Genomic DNA, 20,564 nt, shown 5'->3' on the forward strand with positions numbered 1-20,564 from the left:
TCAGGGACAAGAATGTTACAGAAACAAGAAGGCTAAAGGCAGTATTTTTTTTCCTCAATCAAAAACAGTATTTTTAAATAAGGGGGGGAAGCTATATTAAAAATATATATACATATGTATCTCTTTAATATCCAAGAAAAAGCAACAACAGTGTTCCAATCTTTCATTTTGTTACTTTCTTTACATATAATGCTTAAAAATACGTAACGTAAACATGACATACATTATTTTCATTCCATTTTCAAAATAACAGACAAGAGGCCTTATGTTAATGATAAGGAAACAAACTTAGAAAAGTGAAGTGACTTGCTAAAATTAGAAACTGGGCAAGCCAGGGTCATTAGTTTGTCTCATTCAATATATAAAAGGAAATATTTTTGACATGCTACCCCATTTGTTTTATGCTAGGTGATTTCCTCTCTCTGCATGATTTCTATCACTGGGGTTGGGCATAGCAATTTCATGTCTAGTCATGTTTCCTAGAAAATAAAAATGTGAGCATTGATGTAAACAAAAGGGTAAGTGCCATTATTGACTGTTTCAAGACATATCCAGAAATACGGAATTACTGAATAAACCATAATTATCAAGATGTTAGATACGAAATATAGGTCATAAAAAATAATTCTAAAGTATCTTATCAAATGGAATGAAGTTTTGCTCATATATTAAAAATATTACAAAACCATGTTGAGTTTTCCCCTTTTGAAAAAGCTGTATGTTTAAATGTGTAAACATTTAGAAGAAGAAAAACCTATCTCTTGCTCATGAAATCACAGGTGATTTTTTCAGTTCTATTCCTTATGGACTCATCTGTACTTTTTTTCCTGCTGTAATGAAATAGATAGCTCCCTTCCTTAAAACAAATAAAAACAAACAAAAAAACCCCTGGCTATCAAATATCACCTGTAAGCGATAATCGTAGTGGAGCCTGGGCTAGAATCCAAATGTGTGACCTCAGACAAATTACTTAATTTCTCTGGGCCTCAGTTTCTTGCTCTGTAAAACAGAGATAGTAAATGCACACACACGCCATAGAGGTGTGAAAATTAAATGAATAAACTACAGGGAATTCGCTGGCATTCCAGTGGTTAGAGCTCCATGCTTCCACTGCAGGGGACAAAGGTTCAATCCCTGGTCGGGCAACTAAGATCCCATAAGCCACATGGCACAGCTAAATAAATAAATAAATAAATACTTTTAAAAAATTAAATGAAAAAACAACACACTTGTTTTATAGCATACCGAAAGTTTACTATACAAATAGCAAGCATTCAGTAAAAGCTGAATACATTACTAATTATTTCACCTTGGGGATAAAAAGAATAAGGGCTAGAGTGTTTCTTCAGACTTGCACCACATTCATTTTCCTGCTGGAATTTCACCATTAAAAAAACAAAAGAGCTACAGGTATAATCACCTGGTTGTCAATTAAAAAAAAATGACGATTCAATATGTTTCAATCTAACTTTCAAACAAAGTATTTGACATAGCTTTCTCCTGAGAATAGCCTTTCTTTCCCTGTCATAACCACAGAGCATCTTGCATATTGTGTATCACCTTCATCATCCACTATTATTACAATGTTAAACCTGGGTTTTTAATGATATAACAGCTCAGCACAATACAAATTAGTCAATTGATATAAATGTAAATTATAAAAGTCACACTGTAGCACAAATGCCTCCATTCTCTCATCTTTTGCAAAGGTCATGCATTTTTGTAGGAAAAAATAATAAGTGCTAATTCTAGTTTGTTAAATAAAGACTTAAAGAGATATCATTCATGTATAACTACTGGCACAAGGACACACACTTAGGATTATTAAAATTAAGTAGGGTTCATTTTTTAAACGTTTATTAAAAAAGGATTTATTCACATGTCCTCCTAGTTTTAGGAGCTGGGGGTCCCTCCTCTCTTAGAGATTATGGTCTAATGGCTGTGGTGTTTAAAAAACAAAACAAAGCATTGGCTGTAACCCAATGACCAACTACTTCAAAGAAGAAAATGTTCTTGCTAACAGATAAAAATTTATTTCAAAACTAGAAAACATAAAAGGTAACATATTAACATACTAAAAAACCTTAAGGAATTTCTGCTAGAAATAGGCATACTAAAATTATCTAAAGAAAGGCTTTAAGGTCTAATTTATAATTCCTCTTTGCTAGATCAAAAATAAACAAGTCACACTTGAATCATTAAATTCAGATGCCAATGATACCAACTTTTAGCATTATCTGACACAGATAAGGTTATTAAAAGCCTAGAATTTCAAAAGCAACATAAAAAGTCCTTTAGGAAATAATATGTCTCCTAGTGTGATGCATTAAGAAAGACACAACAGGGCTTCCCCGGTGGCGCAGTGGTTGAGAGTCCGCCTGCTGATGCAGGGGACACGGGTTCGTGCCCCGGTCCGGAAGGATCCCACGTGCCGCGGAGCAGCTGGACCCGTGGGCCATGGCCGCTGAGCCTGCGCTCCGCAGCGGGAGAGGCCGCAGCAGTGAGAGGCCCGCGTAACGCAAAAAAAAAAAAAAAAAAAAAAAGACTGACACAACAGCCCTGTGTAGAATTCCAGCCAAAAATGTTTACCTTGAATCTGACCAGGAATCAGAAAAAATTCAGGAACATTCTGCAAAAAAGTGACTTAAAATTTTCAAAGAATGTGTCAGGAAAACATGCGTAAGGCTAGGGAACTATTCTAGATTAAAGAAAACTAAAGACACATAACAAGAAAGGCAATGCACGATCCTTGACTGGATCCTAAAGTGAAAGAACAAAAAAGTTGTAAGAGGGCATTACTGGGACAATGAAGGAAATTTGATTATAAATAAAATATTAAATAACAGTATTTTATCAATGTTATATTTCCTGAAGGTGGTATTTATACTGTGGTTATGTGGAGGAAATGTCCTTGTTCTTAAGAGACACATGCCAAAAAGATTTAAGAGCAAAGTGCCATGATGTCTGTAACTTTCAAATGGTTTTGGGGAAAAAAAAAAGTTGGGGAGAAATGTGGCAACCCAGCCCCCCATCCAAACTGGTATATCTAGATGAAAGATATATGGATGCTCAATCATACTATTCTTGCAACATTTCTGAACGTTCAAAAGTTTTCAAAATGTGAAGAAATAAAGAAAATATGGGATGGTTACTTCAGATTTGTGGTCACATATTTAACACGAAATGCATGGTTTTTGTTTTTCTACAGCTATAATCTACTTTCTGGTCCAACCACAGAGTAGACAGGGAGTTAGTTTAACCACAGTTGAGGTTTGCCAAGAGAATAACATGGTCAGGGTTGAGGAGGCATGCAAAGGAGTGAATATAAAAATGGATTGAGATATATATAGGTAGGACAAGGAAGTACAGAAGACATTAGGTAATGACATTTAGTGAAAAAGTGTCAGAATAATGAAAATTAGTAGGAGTTCTTCAAAAAAGCAAGTGGGAATGCTTTTAAATAAAATAAATAAATAAAATAAAAAGGAAGTTATACTGACCTTTATTTTAGCAATAAAACAAAGATTTGTTTTACCCATTTAACCTCATTTATTTCATCCATCATTGTTGTGTTGGAACAACATAATTTTTAGACCAATATTTAAAGAAACTTACCGAGACATTCATCCTTCTAACAGAGTCTTAGCAGAAAAATAACCTCTAAGCTATACAGATAGTTTATTTCTTTATAATTCATTTGTAATAGTGGGGGCATTCCAGATTAACTACATCTACATGCAAATATAAATTTTAGGATACATAGGTGAAGAAATTCTTCCCCTATCTGGAACTTGGTCATCTGATCACCTAACCTGTCATAATTGAAAAAATGGAAACAAAAAGGATTATAAATAGCCAAAAAGATGTACAAAGCCCTTGCACTAAAATATATTATTTCCTTTATAGGAGGAATACCTCCTGTTTTTCCACAGATTCTATTTAACCTAACCAAAAACACAACTTAAACTAACTCTGCCATATGTTTTCGTCACTCACAGCAGATTAGAAGTTGCAAACTGGAAAAGTAAAATAAGATTATAAGCAGCAGGAGGTACACTGACAACAAAGCAGGAAATTGAAAAACTATAAAATCTAGAAAAAAATTTAGAAAGTCTCTAACATAGGAATGCTTCAAAAGATTCTGAAGACAGCACGTTTTTAATACCAGAGAAAACTTTCATTAAAATATCATTCTAAAGGATAAAAGGATAAAGGAAGAAACACTTCCTAGCTCACTGTATGAGGTATTACCCGGATACTAAAGCCAGACAGACACCAAAAAAAAAAACTATGGACCAATATCCTTTATGAATACAGATGCAAAAAACTTCAACAAAACACTAGTAAACTGAATGCAACAGCATTAAAAAGATTATATACCATGAGCAAGTGGGACTTATCACAGGAATGCAAAAGTGGTTCAACATAAGAAAAAAATAATCAATGCAACTCACCACATCAATAGAATGAAAGAAAAAAACCCACATGATAACTCAATTGATAAAGAAAAACCATTTCACAAAATCCTTTTCATGATAAAAAATATTCAACTAGGAATAAAAGGTTTTATGGGTTGACTCCGTCTCCCCAAAAGATATGTTGATGTCACAACCCCCCAATACCTCAGAAGGGGAACTTATTTGGAAACAGGGTCATCACAGATGTAATTAGCTAAAATAAGATGACATCATACTGGAGTAGAGTGAGTCCTTAATACAATGACTAGTGTCTTTCTTAGAAGACAGAGACACAGGGAGAATGGAGTTAACACTGCTGCAAGCCAAGGAACACCAAGGATTGACAGCCACCACCAGAAGCCAGAAAGAGGCAAGGAAAGATTCTACCCAGAGTCTCAGATGAAGTGTGACCCAGCTGACATCTTGATTTCAGATTTCCAGCCTTTAGACTGCTGGCAAATAAATTTCTGTTGTTTTAAACTACTCAGTCTGTGGGACTTCATTATGGCAACTCCAGGAAACTAATACAGAAGGGAACTTCCGCGATGCGATAAAGAGCATTTATGAAAAACTCAGAGCTAACATAATGGTGAAAGAATGAAAGTTTTTCTCTAACGTAAGGAACACCAGCAATGCCTGCTTTCACCACAGCTTTTCAACATTACACTGGAAGTTCAAGCCAGAGCAAGACAAAGAGATAAAATGCAACCAAACTTCAAAGGAAGAAGTAAAGCTATCCCTATTCACAAATGGATATGACCTTATATACAGACAAAATCCCAAATACACCCACACACCAAAAAACTAATAAGCTAATAAAAAAAACTTCAGCAAAGTTGCAGGATAAAACATAATCACACGAAAATCAGTTCTATATAGTAGAAACAAATATTCCGAACATGAAATTAAGAAAATAATTCCGTTTATAACAGCATCCAAAAGAATAAAATACCTAGGAATAAACTTAGCCAAGGAAATGCAAGACTTGTACAATGAAAACTATAAAACAGTGTTGGGAGAAATTAAAGAAGACCTAAATAAATGGAAAGACATCTAGTGTTCATGGATTGGAAGACTTAATACTGTTAAGATGGAAATATTACCAAAGTCATCTACAGATCAAAATGCAATCCCTATCAAAAAGGAATAATAGGATGGCTAGAATTAAAACACACACACAGGACAGCTACATGTAAAAGAAAGAAATTAGAACACTCCCTAACACCATACACAAAAATAAGTTCAAAATGGATTAAAGACCTAAGTGTAAGACTGGACACTATAAAACTCTTAGAGGAAAACATAGGAAGAAAACTCTGACATAAATCACAGCAAGATCCTTTTTAACCCACCTCCTAGAGTAAGGGAAATGAAAACAAAAATAAACAGGACCTAGTGAAACTTAAAAAGTTTTTGTACAGCAAAGGAAACTATAAACAAAACAAAAAGACAACCGTCAGAATGGGTGGGAGAAAATATTTGCAAATGAATCAATGGACAAAGGATTAATCTCCAAAATATATAAACAGCTCATGCAGCTCAATATTAAAAAATCAAACAACCCAATCCAAAAATGGGCAGAAGACCTAAATAGACATTTCTCCAAAGAAGACATATAGATGGCCAACAGGCACATGAAAAGCTGCTCAACATCACTAATTATTAGAGAAATGCAAATCAAAACTACAATGAGGTATCACCTCATACCGGTCAGAATGGCCATCATCAAAAAATCTAGAAACAATAAATGCTGGAGAGGGTGTGGAGAAAAGGGAACCCTCCTGCACTGTTGGTGGGAATGTAAATTGATACAGCCACTATGGAGAACAGTATGGAGGTTCCTTAAAAAATTAAAAATAGAATTACCATGTGAGCCCAGCAATCCCACTACTGGGCATATACCCAGAGAAAACCATAATTCAAAAAGACACATGCACCCCAATGTTCACTGCAGCACTATTTACAATAGCCAGGTCATGGAACCAACCTAAATGCCCATCGACAGATGAATGGATAGAGAAGATGTGGTAAATATATACAATGGAATATTACTCAGCCATAAAAAGGAATGAAATTGGGTCATTTGTAGAGATGTGGATGGACCTAGAGACTGTCATACAGAGTGAAGTGAGTCAGAAACAGAAAAACAAATATCATATATTAACACATATATGTGGAATCTAGAAAAATGGTACAGATGAACAAGTTTGCAAGGCAGAAATAGAGACACAGATGTAGAAAACAAATGTATAGACACCAAGGGGGGAAAGTGGGGGAGTGGTGGTGGTGGGATGAATTGGGAGATTGGGATTGACATATATACACTAATATGTATAAAATAGATAACTAATAAGAACCTGCTGTATATAAAAATAAAAATATATAAAACACACACACAGAATATAACATGTGTTGAGGAGGATGTGGACAAATTTGAACCCTTATACATTACTGATGGAAATGTAAAATGCAGGAAACAGTTTGACATTTCCTCAAAAAGTTAAATATAGAATTACCATACAACCCACCATTTCACTCCTAAGTATGTACCCAAAAGAACTGAAAACAGGTATTCAAACAAATATTTGTACATGAATGTTCACTGCTGCACTGTTCACAACAGCGAAAGGGTGGAAACAAACCAAATGCCCACCAAGTGAACAAATAAACAAAATGCAGTATATATCCATACAATGACACATGCTACAACAGATCAATCTCAAAAACATTATGCAAAATGACAGAAGCCAGACAAAAGGTCACACATTGTGTGATTCCATTTATATGAACTATCCAGAATAAGTAAATCCATAAATACAGAAAATAGGTTTATGGTAGCAGAGGATGGAGAAAGGGGGGAAAAGGGAAGGGAATAACCACTTAATTGGTATAGTTTTCTTTGGGGTGATGAAAATCTTTGGAACTAGATGAAGCGGTGGTTGTACAACATGGTAAATGTACTACATGTCACTGAACTGTACACCTTAAAATGGTTAATTTTAGGGCTTCCCTGGTGGCGCAGTGGTTGAGAGTCCGCCTGCCGATGCGGGGGACGCGGGTTCGTGCCCCGGTCCGGGAGGATCCCGCGTGTCGCGGAGTGGCTGGGCCCGTGGGCCACGGCCGCTGGGCCTGCGCGTCCGGAGCCTGTGCTCCGCGGCTGGAGAGGCCGCAGCGGTGAGAGGCCCGCGTACCAAAGAAAAAAAAAAAAAGGTTAATTTTATAATATATGAATTCCACCTGAATAAAAATGTAAAAAAAAAAGTATTCTAAATCATCTAACCCCTGTAACTTCAAAGCTGATAACCATGCTTCCTTCTTATTAAAAATTTTCTTCTTAGTGTTTTAGGGCTCCATTCTTTTGTACAGCCTATCTGCAATGTGATCTTTTCTTCTCACTATGCTCACCCTGAATTTCATCAGCACATAGTTTACATTAATATCTATACAATGACAATTACCAAAATCTCATCTTAAGACCAAATAACTGGGCTTCCCTGGTGGCACAGTGGTTGAGAGTCCGCCTGCCGATGCAGGGGACACGAGTTCGTGCCCCGGTCCGGGAAGATCCCACGTGCCGCGGAGCGGCTAGGCCCGTGAGCCATGGCCGCTGAGCCTGCGCGTCCGGAGTCTGTGCTCCGCAACAGGAGAGGCCACAACAGTGAGAGGCCCGCGTACCGCAAAAAAAAAAAAGACCAAATAACTTTCCAAAGATCCACAGCCATACATTCAATTGAATCTTGAACTTTTAAAGAACCAGGCCACACAGCAGGAGATGAGCAGTGGGCGAATGAGGGAAGCTTCATCTGTATTTACAGCTGTTCCCCACTGCAGTGCTGGAGAGTGGCTGCAAATACAGATTTTCACTGGCAGAGAGGTTTGACTGCACAGAGACCATAATAAATCAACTGCTTGCAGAAACATATCAAAACCCTATCAGTGAGTGGCAAGTGACCATTAAGCTGCATCTTACATACTAGACTGGACCATAAGCAACACACTTCGGCTGTCACTGTCTCCCAATACCCCCAGGTGGGACCATCTAGTTACAGGAAAACAAGCTCAGGGCTCCCACTGATTCTGCATTATGGTGAGTTGTATGATTATTTCATTATGTATTACAATGTAATATTAACAGAAATAAAGTGCACAATAAATGTAATGTGCTTGAATCATCCTGAAACCACCCCCCTGACACCGTGCCCCTGCCAGTCTGTGGAAAAATTGTCTTCTACAAAACCGATCTCTGGGGCCAAAACAGTTGGGGACCACTGCCCTACAGGCACCTTAAGATTTAAGATGTACATAATATGAATCTATTATCAAACTGTCAAATCTGCTTTTCATACCGTAATTCCTGTTTTCATTAATGGTGTACCACCTATGGTCACCCTAATATAGAATCTGAGAGGCATTTTTGAGACCTCTTTCAACTCCTTATCTATCCTAAATAGTTTCTTAGAGAGGACTATTACTCTTTCTTTTCAATCTCTCTCCACCACACTTTCTGTCTACTTAAAACTTATACTAATATTTCAAGGGTCATTTCCTAACTGGAACTTATCACAACTTCAACTAGAAACTGTAAACTTTATATGAAACAACAGTTTTCAGACACTGAACTATAGGCAGCTCAAAACTGATCTGTAAGGAAAAAGAAGCAAATAAATTAAAATGTCTGAATGCCCCGATTTAGTGCCTGGAAACAGATTTTAGATAGCAGTGCAGAGAGGTGGAATCATATTGGCCTACCAGAGTTGAGAATGTGGAGACAGGAGTTCAGAAAGGATGAGATGTCTAGAATTTGTGAGGTAGAATACCAAAAAAAGAGGGAGAGGTATATAGAGAAAGCCTCAGAGATATGCAGAAAAGACACTGGAGTCTTTGGTTGAATACTGCAAGTGTGTGAGAGGAAACTTTCTGAGGACAGGGGCTGAGACTAGTCCAAGTTCTATTCTCAAAAGACTTTTTTTTTTTAAGTATTGTTTTCTTTTTTTAATTGAAGTATAGCTGATTTTAAGACCTTCTAATATGCAGGGCAGTAAGTGAAGTCTTCATACCTTAAAGTAGGTCTAAATAAATACTAGAATAAAAGCTGCCATGGATCTGCCAAAATAAACTTACAAGCAAGCCTAGAAAGGACCAGACTGATCCACAAAAGGCTTAACACATGACAAAACAAATCCAACACTCTTTAAAGGAACACTAGAAAATTCACCACGCAAAATGAAATATTCAAAATGTCTGATGTCAAATCAAAACCGCCAGTCAAAGAAGCAGAAAAACACAACCCATAATCAGGAGAAAAGCCAACAGAAACATAAACAGACCGAGAAATAAAATATGACAGAATCCATAAAACAAGGGCCTTAAAACAGCTATTATAAATTTTATAAGTATATTTAAAGATGTAAAAGAAAATATCAACATGATATTGATAAATGATAAAAAAGAGACTTAAAATGGAACTTCTAGATTTGACCATACAGGAAAAAAAAAAAAAAATCAGTGAACTAGAAGATATAGCAATAGATACACAGTCTAGGTGAAATGAAACACAGAAAGAAAAAAAGGTTTAAAAAAATGAACAGTCTCAGTAAGCTGCGGAACAATTTTAAGATGTCTAATACCATGTAACTGGAGTCCATAACTGGGAAATAGAACAGGAAAAAATATTTCAATAATGGCCGCAAATTTGAAAATTATAAACCATGACATCTAAGAAGCTCCAGAAACCTCAAGCAGAAGTGTTTTTTTTTTTAAGCACACACTAAAATACATTTTTAATAATATTGCTAAAAACTAGAGAGAATAATGTTAAAAGCAGCCGGGAATCGAGGGAGAAAGGGGAACACATCATATACAGAGGAATACTGCTAAGAATAGCAGCAGATTTCCTTTTAAATATCATGCAGGAGACAAGAAGCAGTCTTTAAAAAGCTGAATAAGAAGAGCTTCCCTGGTGGCGCAGTGGTTACCCGCCTGCCAATGCAGGGGATACAGGTTCACACCCTGGTCCAGGAAGATCCCACATGCCGCAGAGCAATTAAGCCCGTGTGCCACAACTACTGAGCCTGCACTCTAGAGCCCACAAGCCACAACTACTGAGCCCATGTGCCACAATTACTGAAGCCCGCGCGTCTAGAGCCCGTGATCCGCAACAAGAGAAGCCACTGCAATGAGAAGCTCGCACACCGCAATGAAGAGTAGCCCCCACTTGCCACAACTAGAGAAAGCCCGCACATAGCAACTTAGACCTAACGCAGCCAAAAATAAATAATTTTTTTAAAAAAAAAGCTGAAAAGAAAAAAGAAATCCATCAACAGCCTAGAACTATCAGAAGAACAAAGTTGAAAGACTACACTTCTTGATTTCAAAACTTACTAGAAAGCTAAAATAATGAAAACAAAGTGGTACTGGCAAAAAAGGATAGGCATAGGGACTTCCCTGGTGGTGCAGTGGTTAAGACTCCATGCTCCCAATGCAGGGGGCCCAGGTTCAATTCTTGGTCAGGGAACTAGATCCCACATGCATGCTGCAACTAAGAGTTCACATGCCACAACTGAGGAGCCAATGACCCACAACTAAGGAGCCCACCTGCCACAACTAAGACCCAGTGCAACCAAATAAATATATAAAAAATATGGATAGGCATATAGATAAATGGAATATACGTGGAAGTGCAGAAGTACTCATATTTACAGTCAATTGATTTTCAAAAAGAATGCCAAGGCAATTCAATAAATGGTGCTTGGACAATGGATACGTAAAAGCAAACGAATCAAGCTGGAATCCTTCCTTGTGCCATACACAAAAATTAACTCAAAATGGATCACAGACCTCAATGAAAGAGCTAAAACCAAAAAAACTCTTAGAAGAACATATAGGAATAAATCTTTGTGATCTTGGGTTTGGTAAAACCTTCTTAGATATGATACCATGTGCACAGTAACAAAATTTTTTAAAAAACTGGATTTCATCAAAATTTTCAACTTTTGTGCTTCAAACGATACCAATAAGGAATCTGGGGAAAAAATTTTTGCAAGTCATATTGAAAGCAACTTGTATCCAGGATATATAAAGAGCTCTTAAACTCGACAGTAAGACGAACAACTCAATTTAAAAATGGTAAAGTATCCAGGGGCTTCCCTGGTGGCGCAGTGGTTGAGACTGCCTGCTGATGCAGGGGACACGGGTTTGTGCCCCGATCTGGGAAGATCCCACATGCCGCGGAGCGGCTAGGCCCGTGAGCCACGGCAGCTGAGCCTGCGCATCCGTCCAGAGCCTGTGCTCCGCAACGGGAGAGGCCACAACAGTGAGAGGCCCGCGTACCGAAAAAAAAAGGTAAAGTATCTGAATATATACTTCTCCAAAGACGATATACAAATGGCCAATAAACACCTGAAAATATGTTCAACATCATTTATCATCAGGGAAATGCAAATCAAAACCATATGAGATAGCATTTCATACCCAGTAGGATGGCTATAATCAAAAAATCAGAAAATAAGTGTTAGCAAAGATGTGGAGAAACTGGAACTCTTGCATATTGCTGGTAGGAATGTAAAATGGTGCAGCCACTTTGGAAGACAGTCTGGTAAATTCCTCAAACGGTTAAACATAGAGCTACCATATGATCTAGAAATTCCACTCTTAGGTATATATACTCAAAAGAAGTGAAAAACGTGTCCACACAAAACTTTCACAGGAGGGTTCACAGCAGCAATATTCACAATAGTAAAAAAGTGGCAAACAACACAAATGTTCATCAATGGAAAATTATTCAACAATAAAAATGAATGAAGTACTGATAGATGCTAACACTGATGTTATAAAACGCTATGTTAAATCAAAGAAGCCAGTCATAAAAGACCAGAACAGGTAAATCTATAGAGACAGAAAGTTAAGGGGGGTGGGTGTGGAGAAGAGGGAGTGACTGCTTAATGGGTGGGGTTTATTTTGGGAGTGATGAAAATGCTCTAAAATTGAAAGTGCCGATGGCTGCACAACTCTGTGAATATACAAATATACCACTGGATTGTACAATTTAAATGGGTGAATTGTAGAGTGTGATATCTTTCAAAAATAAGGATAATTATCTGTTTAAAGCAAAAATTATGAACATATATTGTGATGTTTAAAACATATTGGAAAATTAAAATGTACAACAAAAGAACAAGGGATAGGAGGGTTAAATGCACTGTTCCAAGGTTCTTAAGCTACATATCATGGTGGTGTAATGTTGCCTGAAGATGAACTGTGATTAAACAAACAGTGATAAAAATCACAAATGCACAACTAACTACAGTTCTGTACCACACCGTTAGCCACATTTAACATGATTCTGAGGGAGCAGGACTGACCTTATGTACAAGTCCCCTTTTCCCGCAAAAATGAATGAAAAAATAAAGTCAGCATCTTTTAAACCAGTGGCCACATAGTAAAAACTGTACATCGTTGTCCATTCATTTAAAAACCAAAGTCACTAGGATGGTATAAAAGTGATAACTGATGCCTTTTTAACTTTCTGAACTTTTTATTATTTCAAATTCTAGAGCACCACTAAAAAATCCTAACAGATAAATATAACTAATAACCCTGGCATTGGAGTTAAGATAGAATAAAAAATATTCAGTTAATCCAAAAGAAGGCAGGAAAAGAAAAGGAATAATGTTCACATGAGACAAAAAGAAAAATAAAAACAAGATGGCAGATTTAAAACCAGTCATACTGATTATTACATGAAAAGCCAATGATCAAATAAACGCTCTGCTTAAAAGAAATGGACTGTCAGATTCAGATATGCTATCCATAAGAAACTATGTTAAATATAAAGATACAAATGAAAGGATGAAAAAAGATACACCACATATACACTACTCAAAAGAAAATACCATTGGCTATGTTAATTTTAGACAAATAAGGCTTCAGAACAAGGAGAATGCTTCATAACGATAATAGGTCAGTTCATAAAAAAAGACATAATCCTAAATGTATGTGCAACTAAAAGAATTTCAAAACACATGAAGCAAAAACTAACACAACTGAAAGGAGAAACAGACAAATCTCAATCATGATTTCAGATTTCAATAGTACTCGATTAAAAAAAACAAGTCAACAAGAAAATCAGTAAGGATAGACAAGACTTGACGAATACTCTCAAGAACTTGACCTGACATTTATAGAACCCTTCACCCAACAGCTTAAAAAACATTCTGTTGAAGGCTCCATGGAACATTCTTCAAAACAGACCACATTCTGGGCTATAAATAACAAGTCTCAATAAACTTACACTGAAATCAAACTGTTTTCCAACTACAATAGAATTAAACTAGAAATGAATAACAAAGATATCTGGAAAACATTTAGAAATAAAACACTCTTAATAATCAATGAGTTAAATTAAAAAGTCAAAAGAGAAATTACAAAGTATTTTGAACTGAATGAAAATGGAAACAACATATGAAGATCAGTGGCACACAGCTAAAATAATGTTTATAGGAAATTTTTAAACATTTAACATTATAGTAGAAGACTGGTCAAAATCATTAGCTAGCTTCCATTTTAAGAAACTATAAAGAAACAAAATGAAAGCAGAAAGAAGGAAAACAGAAAAAAAAGTAGAATTCAATGAATTTAGAAATGGACAAGAGAGGAAAATCAATAAAACCAGAAGTTGGTTCTTTGAAAGATCAAGAAAATTGATAAACCTCTCTCAAGAGGACAAAAAAAAGAAATCAGTAATGCCAAAAACAAAAGAGAAGACAGATGCTACAGACATTAAAAGTATGATAAGGAATTTTATAAACCACCTCTGCCAACTTGAATGAAATGGACAAACTCCTTGAAAGACACAATCAATGCTTACTGAAGAAACTGAAAATCTGTACAGCCCTGTATCTATTAAAGGAATTTAATGTATAGTTAAAAGCCTCCTCACAAACAAGATTCCAGGTCCAAATAGTTTCCCGGGTGAATTCTACAGAAATTTAATAAAGAAATATTACCATTCTATACAAACTTTTCCAGAAAATAGACTCAGTCTATGATGCCAGGTTTACCCTGATAGCAAAACCAGACAAAGACACTGCAAGAAAAGAAAACTATAGACCAATATTTCTTAGAATACAGAAACCCTTAACATTTTAGCAAACTGGATCCAGCGATAAAACATTATGACCAAATGGTGTATGACTAACCCAGGAACGCAAGGTTAGTTTAAAAATCAACATTTAAAAATCAATTAATGGGGTTTCCCTGGTGGCACAGTGCTTAAGATTCTACCTGCCAATACAGGGGACACGGGTTCATGCCCTGGCCCAGGAAGATCCCACATGCCACAGATCAACTAAGCCCATGCATCACAACTACTGAGCCTGTGCTCTAGAGCCCATGAGTCACAACTACTGAAGCCTGAGTGCCTAGAGCCTGTGCTCCGCAATAAGAGAAGCCATGACAATGAGAAGCCCGTTAAACAGCAACGAAGACCCAATGAAGATCCCACAGCCAAAAAAACAAAAAAAAAACCTCAAAAAAAAAATCAATTAATATAATTCACCACATAAACAGACTTTAATAAGAACTCTAGGATCATATCAACAGAAGCAGAAAAGCCACATGACAAAATCAACATCCATTTTGGATAAAAATGCAGCAAACTAAGAATAGAAGGATTGGGACTTTCCTGGTGGTCCAGTGGTAAAGAATCCACCTTCCAATGCAGGGAACGTGGGTTCAATCCCTGGTCAGGGAACTAAGATCCCACATGCTGCAGGGCAACTAAAGCCCACATGCCACAACTACTGAGCTCACGTGCCTCAACTAGAGCCAGCATGCTGCAAACTAAAGAGTCCTGGCGCTCTGGAACCCGCAGGCCACAACTAGAGAAGAGAAAACCTACACGCCACAACTAGAGAGAAGCCCAAGCACCACAACAAAGAGCCCGAGCACTGCAACGAGAAAGATCCCGCGTGCCTCAATGAAGACCCCACGTGCCGCAACTACGACCCGACAGACTTAAAAAAAAATAAAGAAATAAAAATCTTAAAAAATAAAAAAAATAAAAGAGCCAGTGCTTTCTTTAAAAAAATAGAAGGATACTTTTCAACCTGATAAAGAATATCTACAAAAAACTAAGAGCTAACATCATACCTGACAAAAGACTAGATGCTTTCTGAGGTGATAAAAATGTTCTAAATCTTGATTGTGGTGGTGCTTATATGACTATAGAGTTATTAAAACTCATACTGTATAATTAAAATTGGTAAATTTTATTGCATGTAAGTTATGACAGTAAAGCTGATTTTAAAAACTTCCACCATATTTTCTTCAGGGTTGTTTAAAAGGTTAGTCCTCTAAACAAGGGTGTTGATTATATTTACGTTACAAGTTAAACCTTAAATATGGAGATGGCTGCTCCAGTCCATAATGAGAATCTGATATTCAATTCTTAAACAACTGAGAATTTCTGCTAAAATGGATTAGCATTAATCAGTAACAAAATAATACATACTACTACATCAACAAAAGAACTAGCTTTAATCTTTATATAAGTATTCTTATGGTTTCATGGTACCTAACTAAGTATACTTCTAACAAAGCACTTAAATATATAAATTACCTGCCAGTTGACTGAACTAATTCAAATGTTGCTAAGAATTGAACTAGAATTTTCATTTTATCTTACACTTGGAATTTATTTTCCTCAAGCCAAATCACTCAACTACCATGAAAATATTCAAGAAGTGGGACTTTTTAATTATAAAAATAAATGTACAAAATGCAATCCATTATTACTTTATTATTTTCTAATCACTAAAGAAAAGTCTTTTTGAATTGCTCAGTCATATCCACAAGGCCTAATTATATTACTAGAGAAAATGAGATTTCTTTTACCTCAAAGCAGATAGCTAATATTATAAGAACTTCTGCATTTCTACTATGCTAAAGATGGACAGAAATACATAAAGAAATTTGCCTAATACTTCTGTTGAAGGAAAAAACAAATGATTAAAGGCATATACAAATACAGGCTCTATAAATTAAAATTTATTAACTTAAGGGAGAAAATAGGCTATTTCAACTCTAATACCAGTGGATAACAGGTATTGCCCCATATTCCAATCGTTATTAAAACTGAAAGTTAGCACTTCTCACCGGACAACCTAATATGTACATATAGAACTTAGCTGACAGTCAAGATTAAATGGTATGGCGTACATACACCTAAGTAAAAATGAGCTTGATTTTTTAGATAGGACATGGGCATCCTAGCTTGTTTATTCTTTAAACAATAGTTGTTTATCAAAAGAGGTCATTAAGAATAAATAAAGCTAAAATGAAATTAGCTCACGTTTTCAAACCATTACATTTTGGAGTCTATTCAAATCACTGAAGTTTCATGGTTAACTTGTATTCATTTTAAATGCACATAAACATAATATTCTGCCTTTATAACCCAACTCTGACTACTTTCTGAATAGTTTCATCAGACAAAGTAAACATAAGAGCAGGCTTGTTTTTAAAACAGTGAGGATATCTACACACTCCTTACAAATACAACTCAAACCATACAAACCATATTAAGCTAGTGGGGCTGAATAAATAGTAACATCACAAGCTACCTCTTGCACATTCACAAATATTGCTATGAATTTTTAAAAGAAAAATTCGTGTGTAAAATGAGTTAAAAATAGTATTAGACTTAAAATGTTGCAAACATTCAAATTACTGATTTAAATCATAACTATGATTAAACAGTAGCATAATTTAATAACTGAGTTATTCTAAATTCCAGAAAAAGGTAAGTTTAACATTTTAGTATTTGACTTAGCCATTTAATAAAGAGAAGTCCAACAAAAGCATGACTGGCTAACGACAAAACTGCTTTCAAATATCAGATGGTTACATCTAGAATTAATACTCAAGATAATCAATCCTAATGAGAACGATACACCTCTTTCAAATTCTAGCTTGAATCAGGAACATTTGACAAACTATTGGTGTAGCAAAAGTGAAATTTTATATCAAACCTCTTGCAATGATACTTCTATCCTACCTGTATCTTCAATAAATTCCACACATTTTTCAACAAATAGTGGTATGGGCTTCTCAGCTGTAACCAGATCCTGGAGGGGCATCCCAAAGTAATTACTTTCCCAATTTCTACGTGTTGGTGGATTGAAGTTCTTAGTTTTCTTTTTCTGCTATAAAAAAACATATTCAAGTTAAAACTATTAAAATTAATTTCTTTCAGAAAAACATTAGTATTAAGCAATGTAAATAAACATTTTGTATCAAAAGATATATTTAAAAGCCATATCCAACCTAAATGTCCATCAATACCGGGTTCATTAAAAAAATTCTGCTAGAAGCAGCAACGTGACCAAGAGAAAGAGACAAAAGTGAACAGACAAAAAAATGGCTGAATACAAGAAACTTTTTCCTCTGTAAAATAATAGAAAACTGGACAGGTAGGGAAATTAGAAAAGATCATTTTTCAATGCCAAGTGAAAAGGAGAAACTAGGAGTAAGCAATGCTCAATTCACAGTTTCAGTGTGGTCTGTTGATTGGTGCATTTGTTATTTGGTCTTTGGGGAAGTTCCAAGTGAGATTTTTGTGCATAGCTATATTAGTAAGAATATAACATAGCTTTAATTATTGATTATACAATGAAGCTATTCAACTCCATGAGTTTTAACCCCATCATTTCCCCATTTTCTTCCTATCTATTGACTCTATTTCTTAAATATTAAGATAATTTTTATAAAAGAAAATAACATCCTAGTGGGAAAGGAGATGTTAATTTAGTCTATTAAAAATGTTTTATTAAGCACTCCCAAAAAGATAATTTTTATAAGTAATGGACAAAACATTTTCACAATAATAAACAAAATTACGTAAGAATTTTCAAAGTTTAATTTCAGTATTGCATTGGGAGAAAATGGGTTCTTAACCAGGGAGCGAACATTTCAAAAACCTAAGGAAATACTGCCTGGAATTCAACCCTTAAGGAGATTCTGAGTCACTCTTCCTTAAGTAGGGTGTATTTATATTTGTCGTAAGTATTGTTACTGACTTACAAATCACATAAAAACATACCATTTCTAATCAGAAAAGTGTGTGTGGGGGCAGGGGAGGGAACACAGGCAGAGCTTTCAATGCTTAAAGCAACAGTCCTCATTTTAATTTCCAGAGGAGTCTCTCTTTTGGATGGACTGATCTTTCAATGTGTTCTTCCAAGTTCCAAGTTATGCAACTGATACCCTGCATAATCAATCAAGTCCTTTCTTCATTTCAATTTCAGGCTGCTCTACCTATCAAACTTCCAGATCTCATGAAATCCAACTTCTAAGTCTTCATATATTATCACTCTGATGATACAGATTACATAAACTCTGGTAGGTACAGATTACATACAATATAACTAGTTGTCTGAAATGTTACCAACAAAGCATTGGAATACTTGGTATGGCTCAAGACCTAGCCCATCAAGTCAAGTAGTGTGGATCCTTCCTTACTCCTTAAACAATCCTTCCACTACCACCACCACCAAAACAGAACAATGTGCAAGAAAGTAGAAATGAAGAGATTGTTATTTCAAAGCTGAGGTAGGGATACAGCGACTGGGTCCTCTTCTTTCTCAGGAGCACTAAGGTGCTTTCCAGCCTGCAAACTATTAGCTGCACCATTTGATTACAAAAGTGAAAACTGAGGCAAAGATGGATGTTTTTGTTTAGAGAGATAATACAGTGGTGAAAAAGATTACACTTAAGCAAGTTAATGAAAACAGCAATGCCTAACCTATGGCAAGAGCCATGAAACAGGAATAAAAGATCTTAATCTGCAATGACACCTAAAAAAACAAAGTTGTAAGAAAAGTAAGCTAGCTAGTCCTAACTGTTCCAATCAACTCTTAAGAAATTCTCTTTTCATATTACCCTTTAGGAACCAAACTAAACTCTGAATACTTCACTAAAATTGGGGGTAGATTTCTCTGGCTTATGCTCAGGGAATATCCATCCCTCAAAGTCCATAAAGTTACAAGGGCAAGTTATTTAATTCTGCAGTTACTCCAAGATCAGATTATACCAGTAATCTGAGGCAATGAAATGCTAAGTGGCTTATAGCATGGAATTTCTGGCAAAGTATAAAGGGATAACTTACTAACATACAACTGCCCTGACAGTCAAGTTATAGTTCACATATATGGGGAAAAAAAGCGTAAAAAGCTTATGTGACTTTACCAATTTTTCTACTAATTTACAGTGGTGCAAAAGAAAACTCTATGTAGGAAAATAGTTTTGAATTAGACATTCCTATATTAGCTTTTATGATGAATAAAAACATATATAACTTTTTTTCTATAAGTGATGGTTCTTAAGCATAAGAATCACTTCAGGGAGTTCTTTAGAAATGTGAATTTTGAAAAACTATACATTATTCTAACATACAACCCTTAGTTAAGAGTTGCTAATCTATAGCTACAAATTTATACCAATTCAAATTAACTTACATAATTTAAAATCTATTTCATAAATTAAACTAAGGCTAGATGATTACAACTGCTATAAAATCCCATCAAGGTTCTCTGAAATGCAAGAAAAAGATGAGGCGTATGGTTATTTGGTCATTTATATCTATAGCTTTTGATGAACCAATAGTCAGAAATCGCAGGTCCCAATAAATAATTATGCCAGCAGGAAAACAGGATCTGATTTATGATAATCCAACTTTTGATTCATTACTACATTCATACAAATCTTAATTTCTGCTTAAATGCAAATACCCAAGGTCTTTTCTTCCTGGCCACTTAGGCAAATCTCATGTCTGCAAAAGCATATCCAGTAAAATAAACATTGTATTTCACAAATAATATAAACAATGTTATCAGTTAAGTGTCCAGTGGATATTAAAAACTATCATTAGTATAAGTAAACAGGACCAGGAAAAGGCATATAAATAGCTCTTTACAGAATCTGCTCTTCCACTTCAGCAATATCAGCAACACAACAAAGGAGAGCATCTAAGCAACATCCTCAAATATTCAATAAATACTGTCGATACAATCAATAACACTGAAAAAAACAATACCTCAATTGCTTCATATG

General features: G+C 35.5%; 1 protein-coding gene across 5 annotated transcripts in view; it reads right to left on the minus strand.

Moving 5' to 3' along the window:
• Positions 1–20,564, minus strand: part of ARHGAP5 (Rho GTPase activating protein 5) — a 72,249-nt gene that overhangs the window by 20,638 nt on the left and 31,047 nt on the right. For 2 of the 5 annotated variants that reach the window (XR_009539614.1, XM_060143859.1), the window contains exon 3: positions 17,512–17,659. Coding sequence is in view for 3 of the 5 variants with exons in the window: in XM_060143859.1 (XP_059999842.1) it covers positions 17,512–17,659 (148 nt within the window). In the remaining 2 variants the exon portion in view is untranslated. Of the gene's footprint in view, positions 1–906; positions 1,000–3,704; positions 3,813–17,511; positions 17,660–20,564 lie in introns of those variants that run through there. The other 3 variants (XR_009539611.1, XM_060143883.1, XM_060143870.1) reach the window with 3 other exon arrangements.

The sequence above is a fragment of the Lagenorhynchus albirostris genome, chromosome 1 (genome assembly GCF_949774975.1).
Source record: "Lagenorhynchus albirostris chromosome 1, mLagAlb1.1, whole genome shotgun sequence".
Lineage (NCBI taxonomy): Eukaryota > Metazoa > Chordata > Mammalia > Artiodactyla > Delphinidae > Lagenorhynchus > Lagenorhynchus albirostris.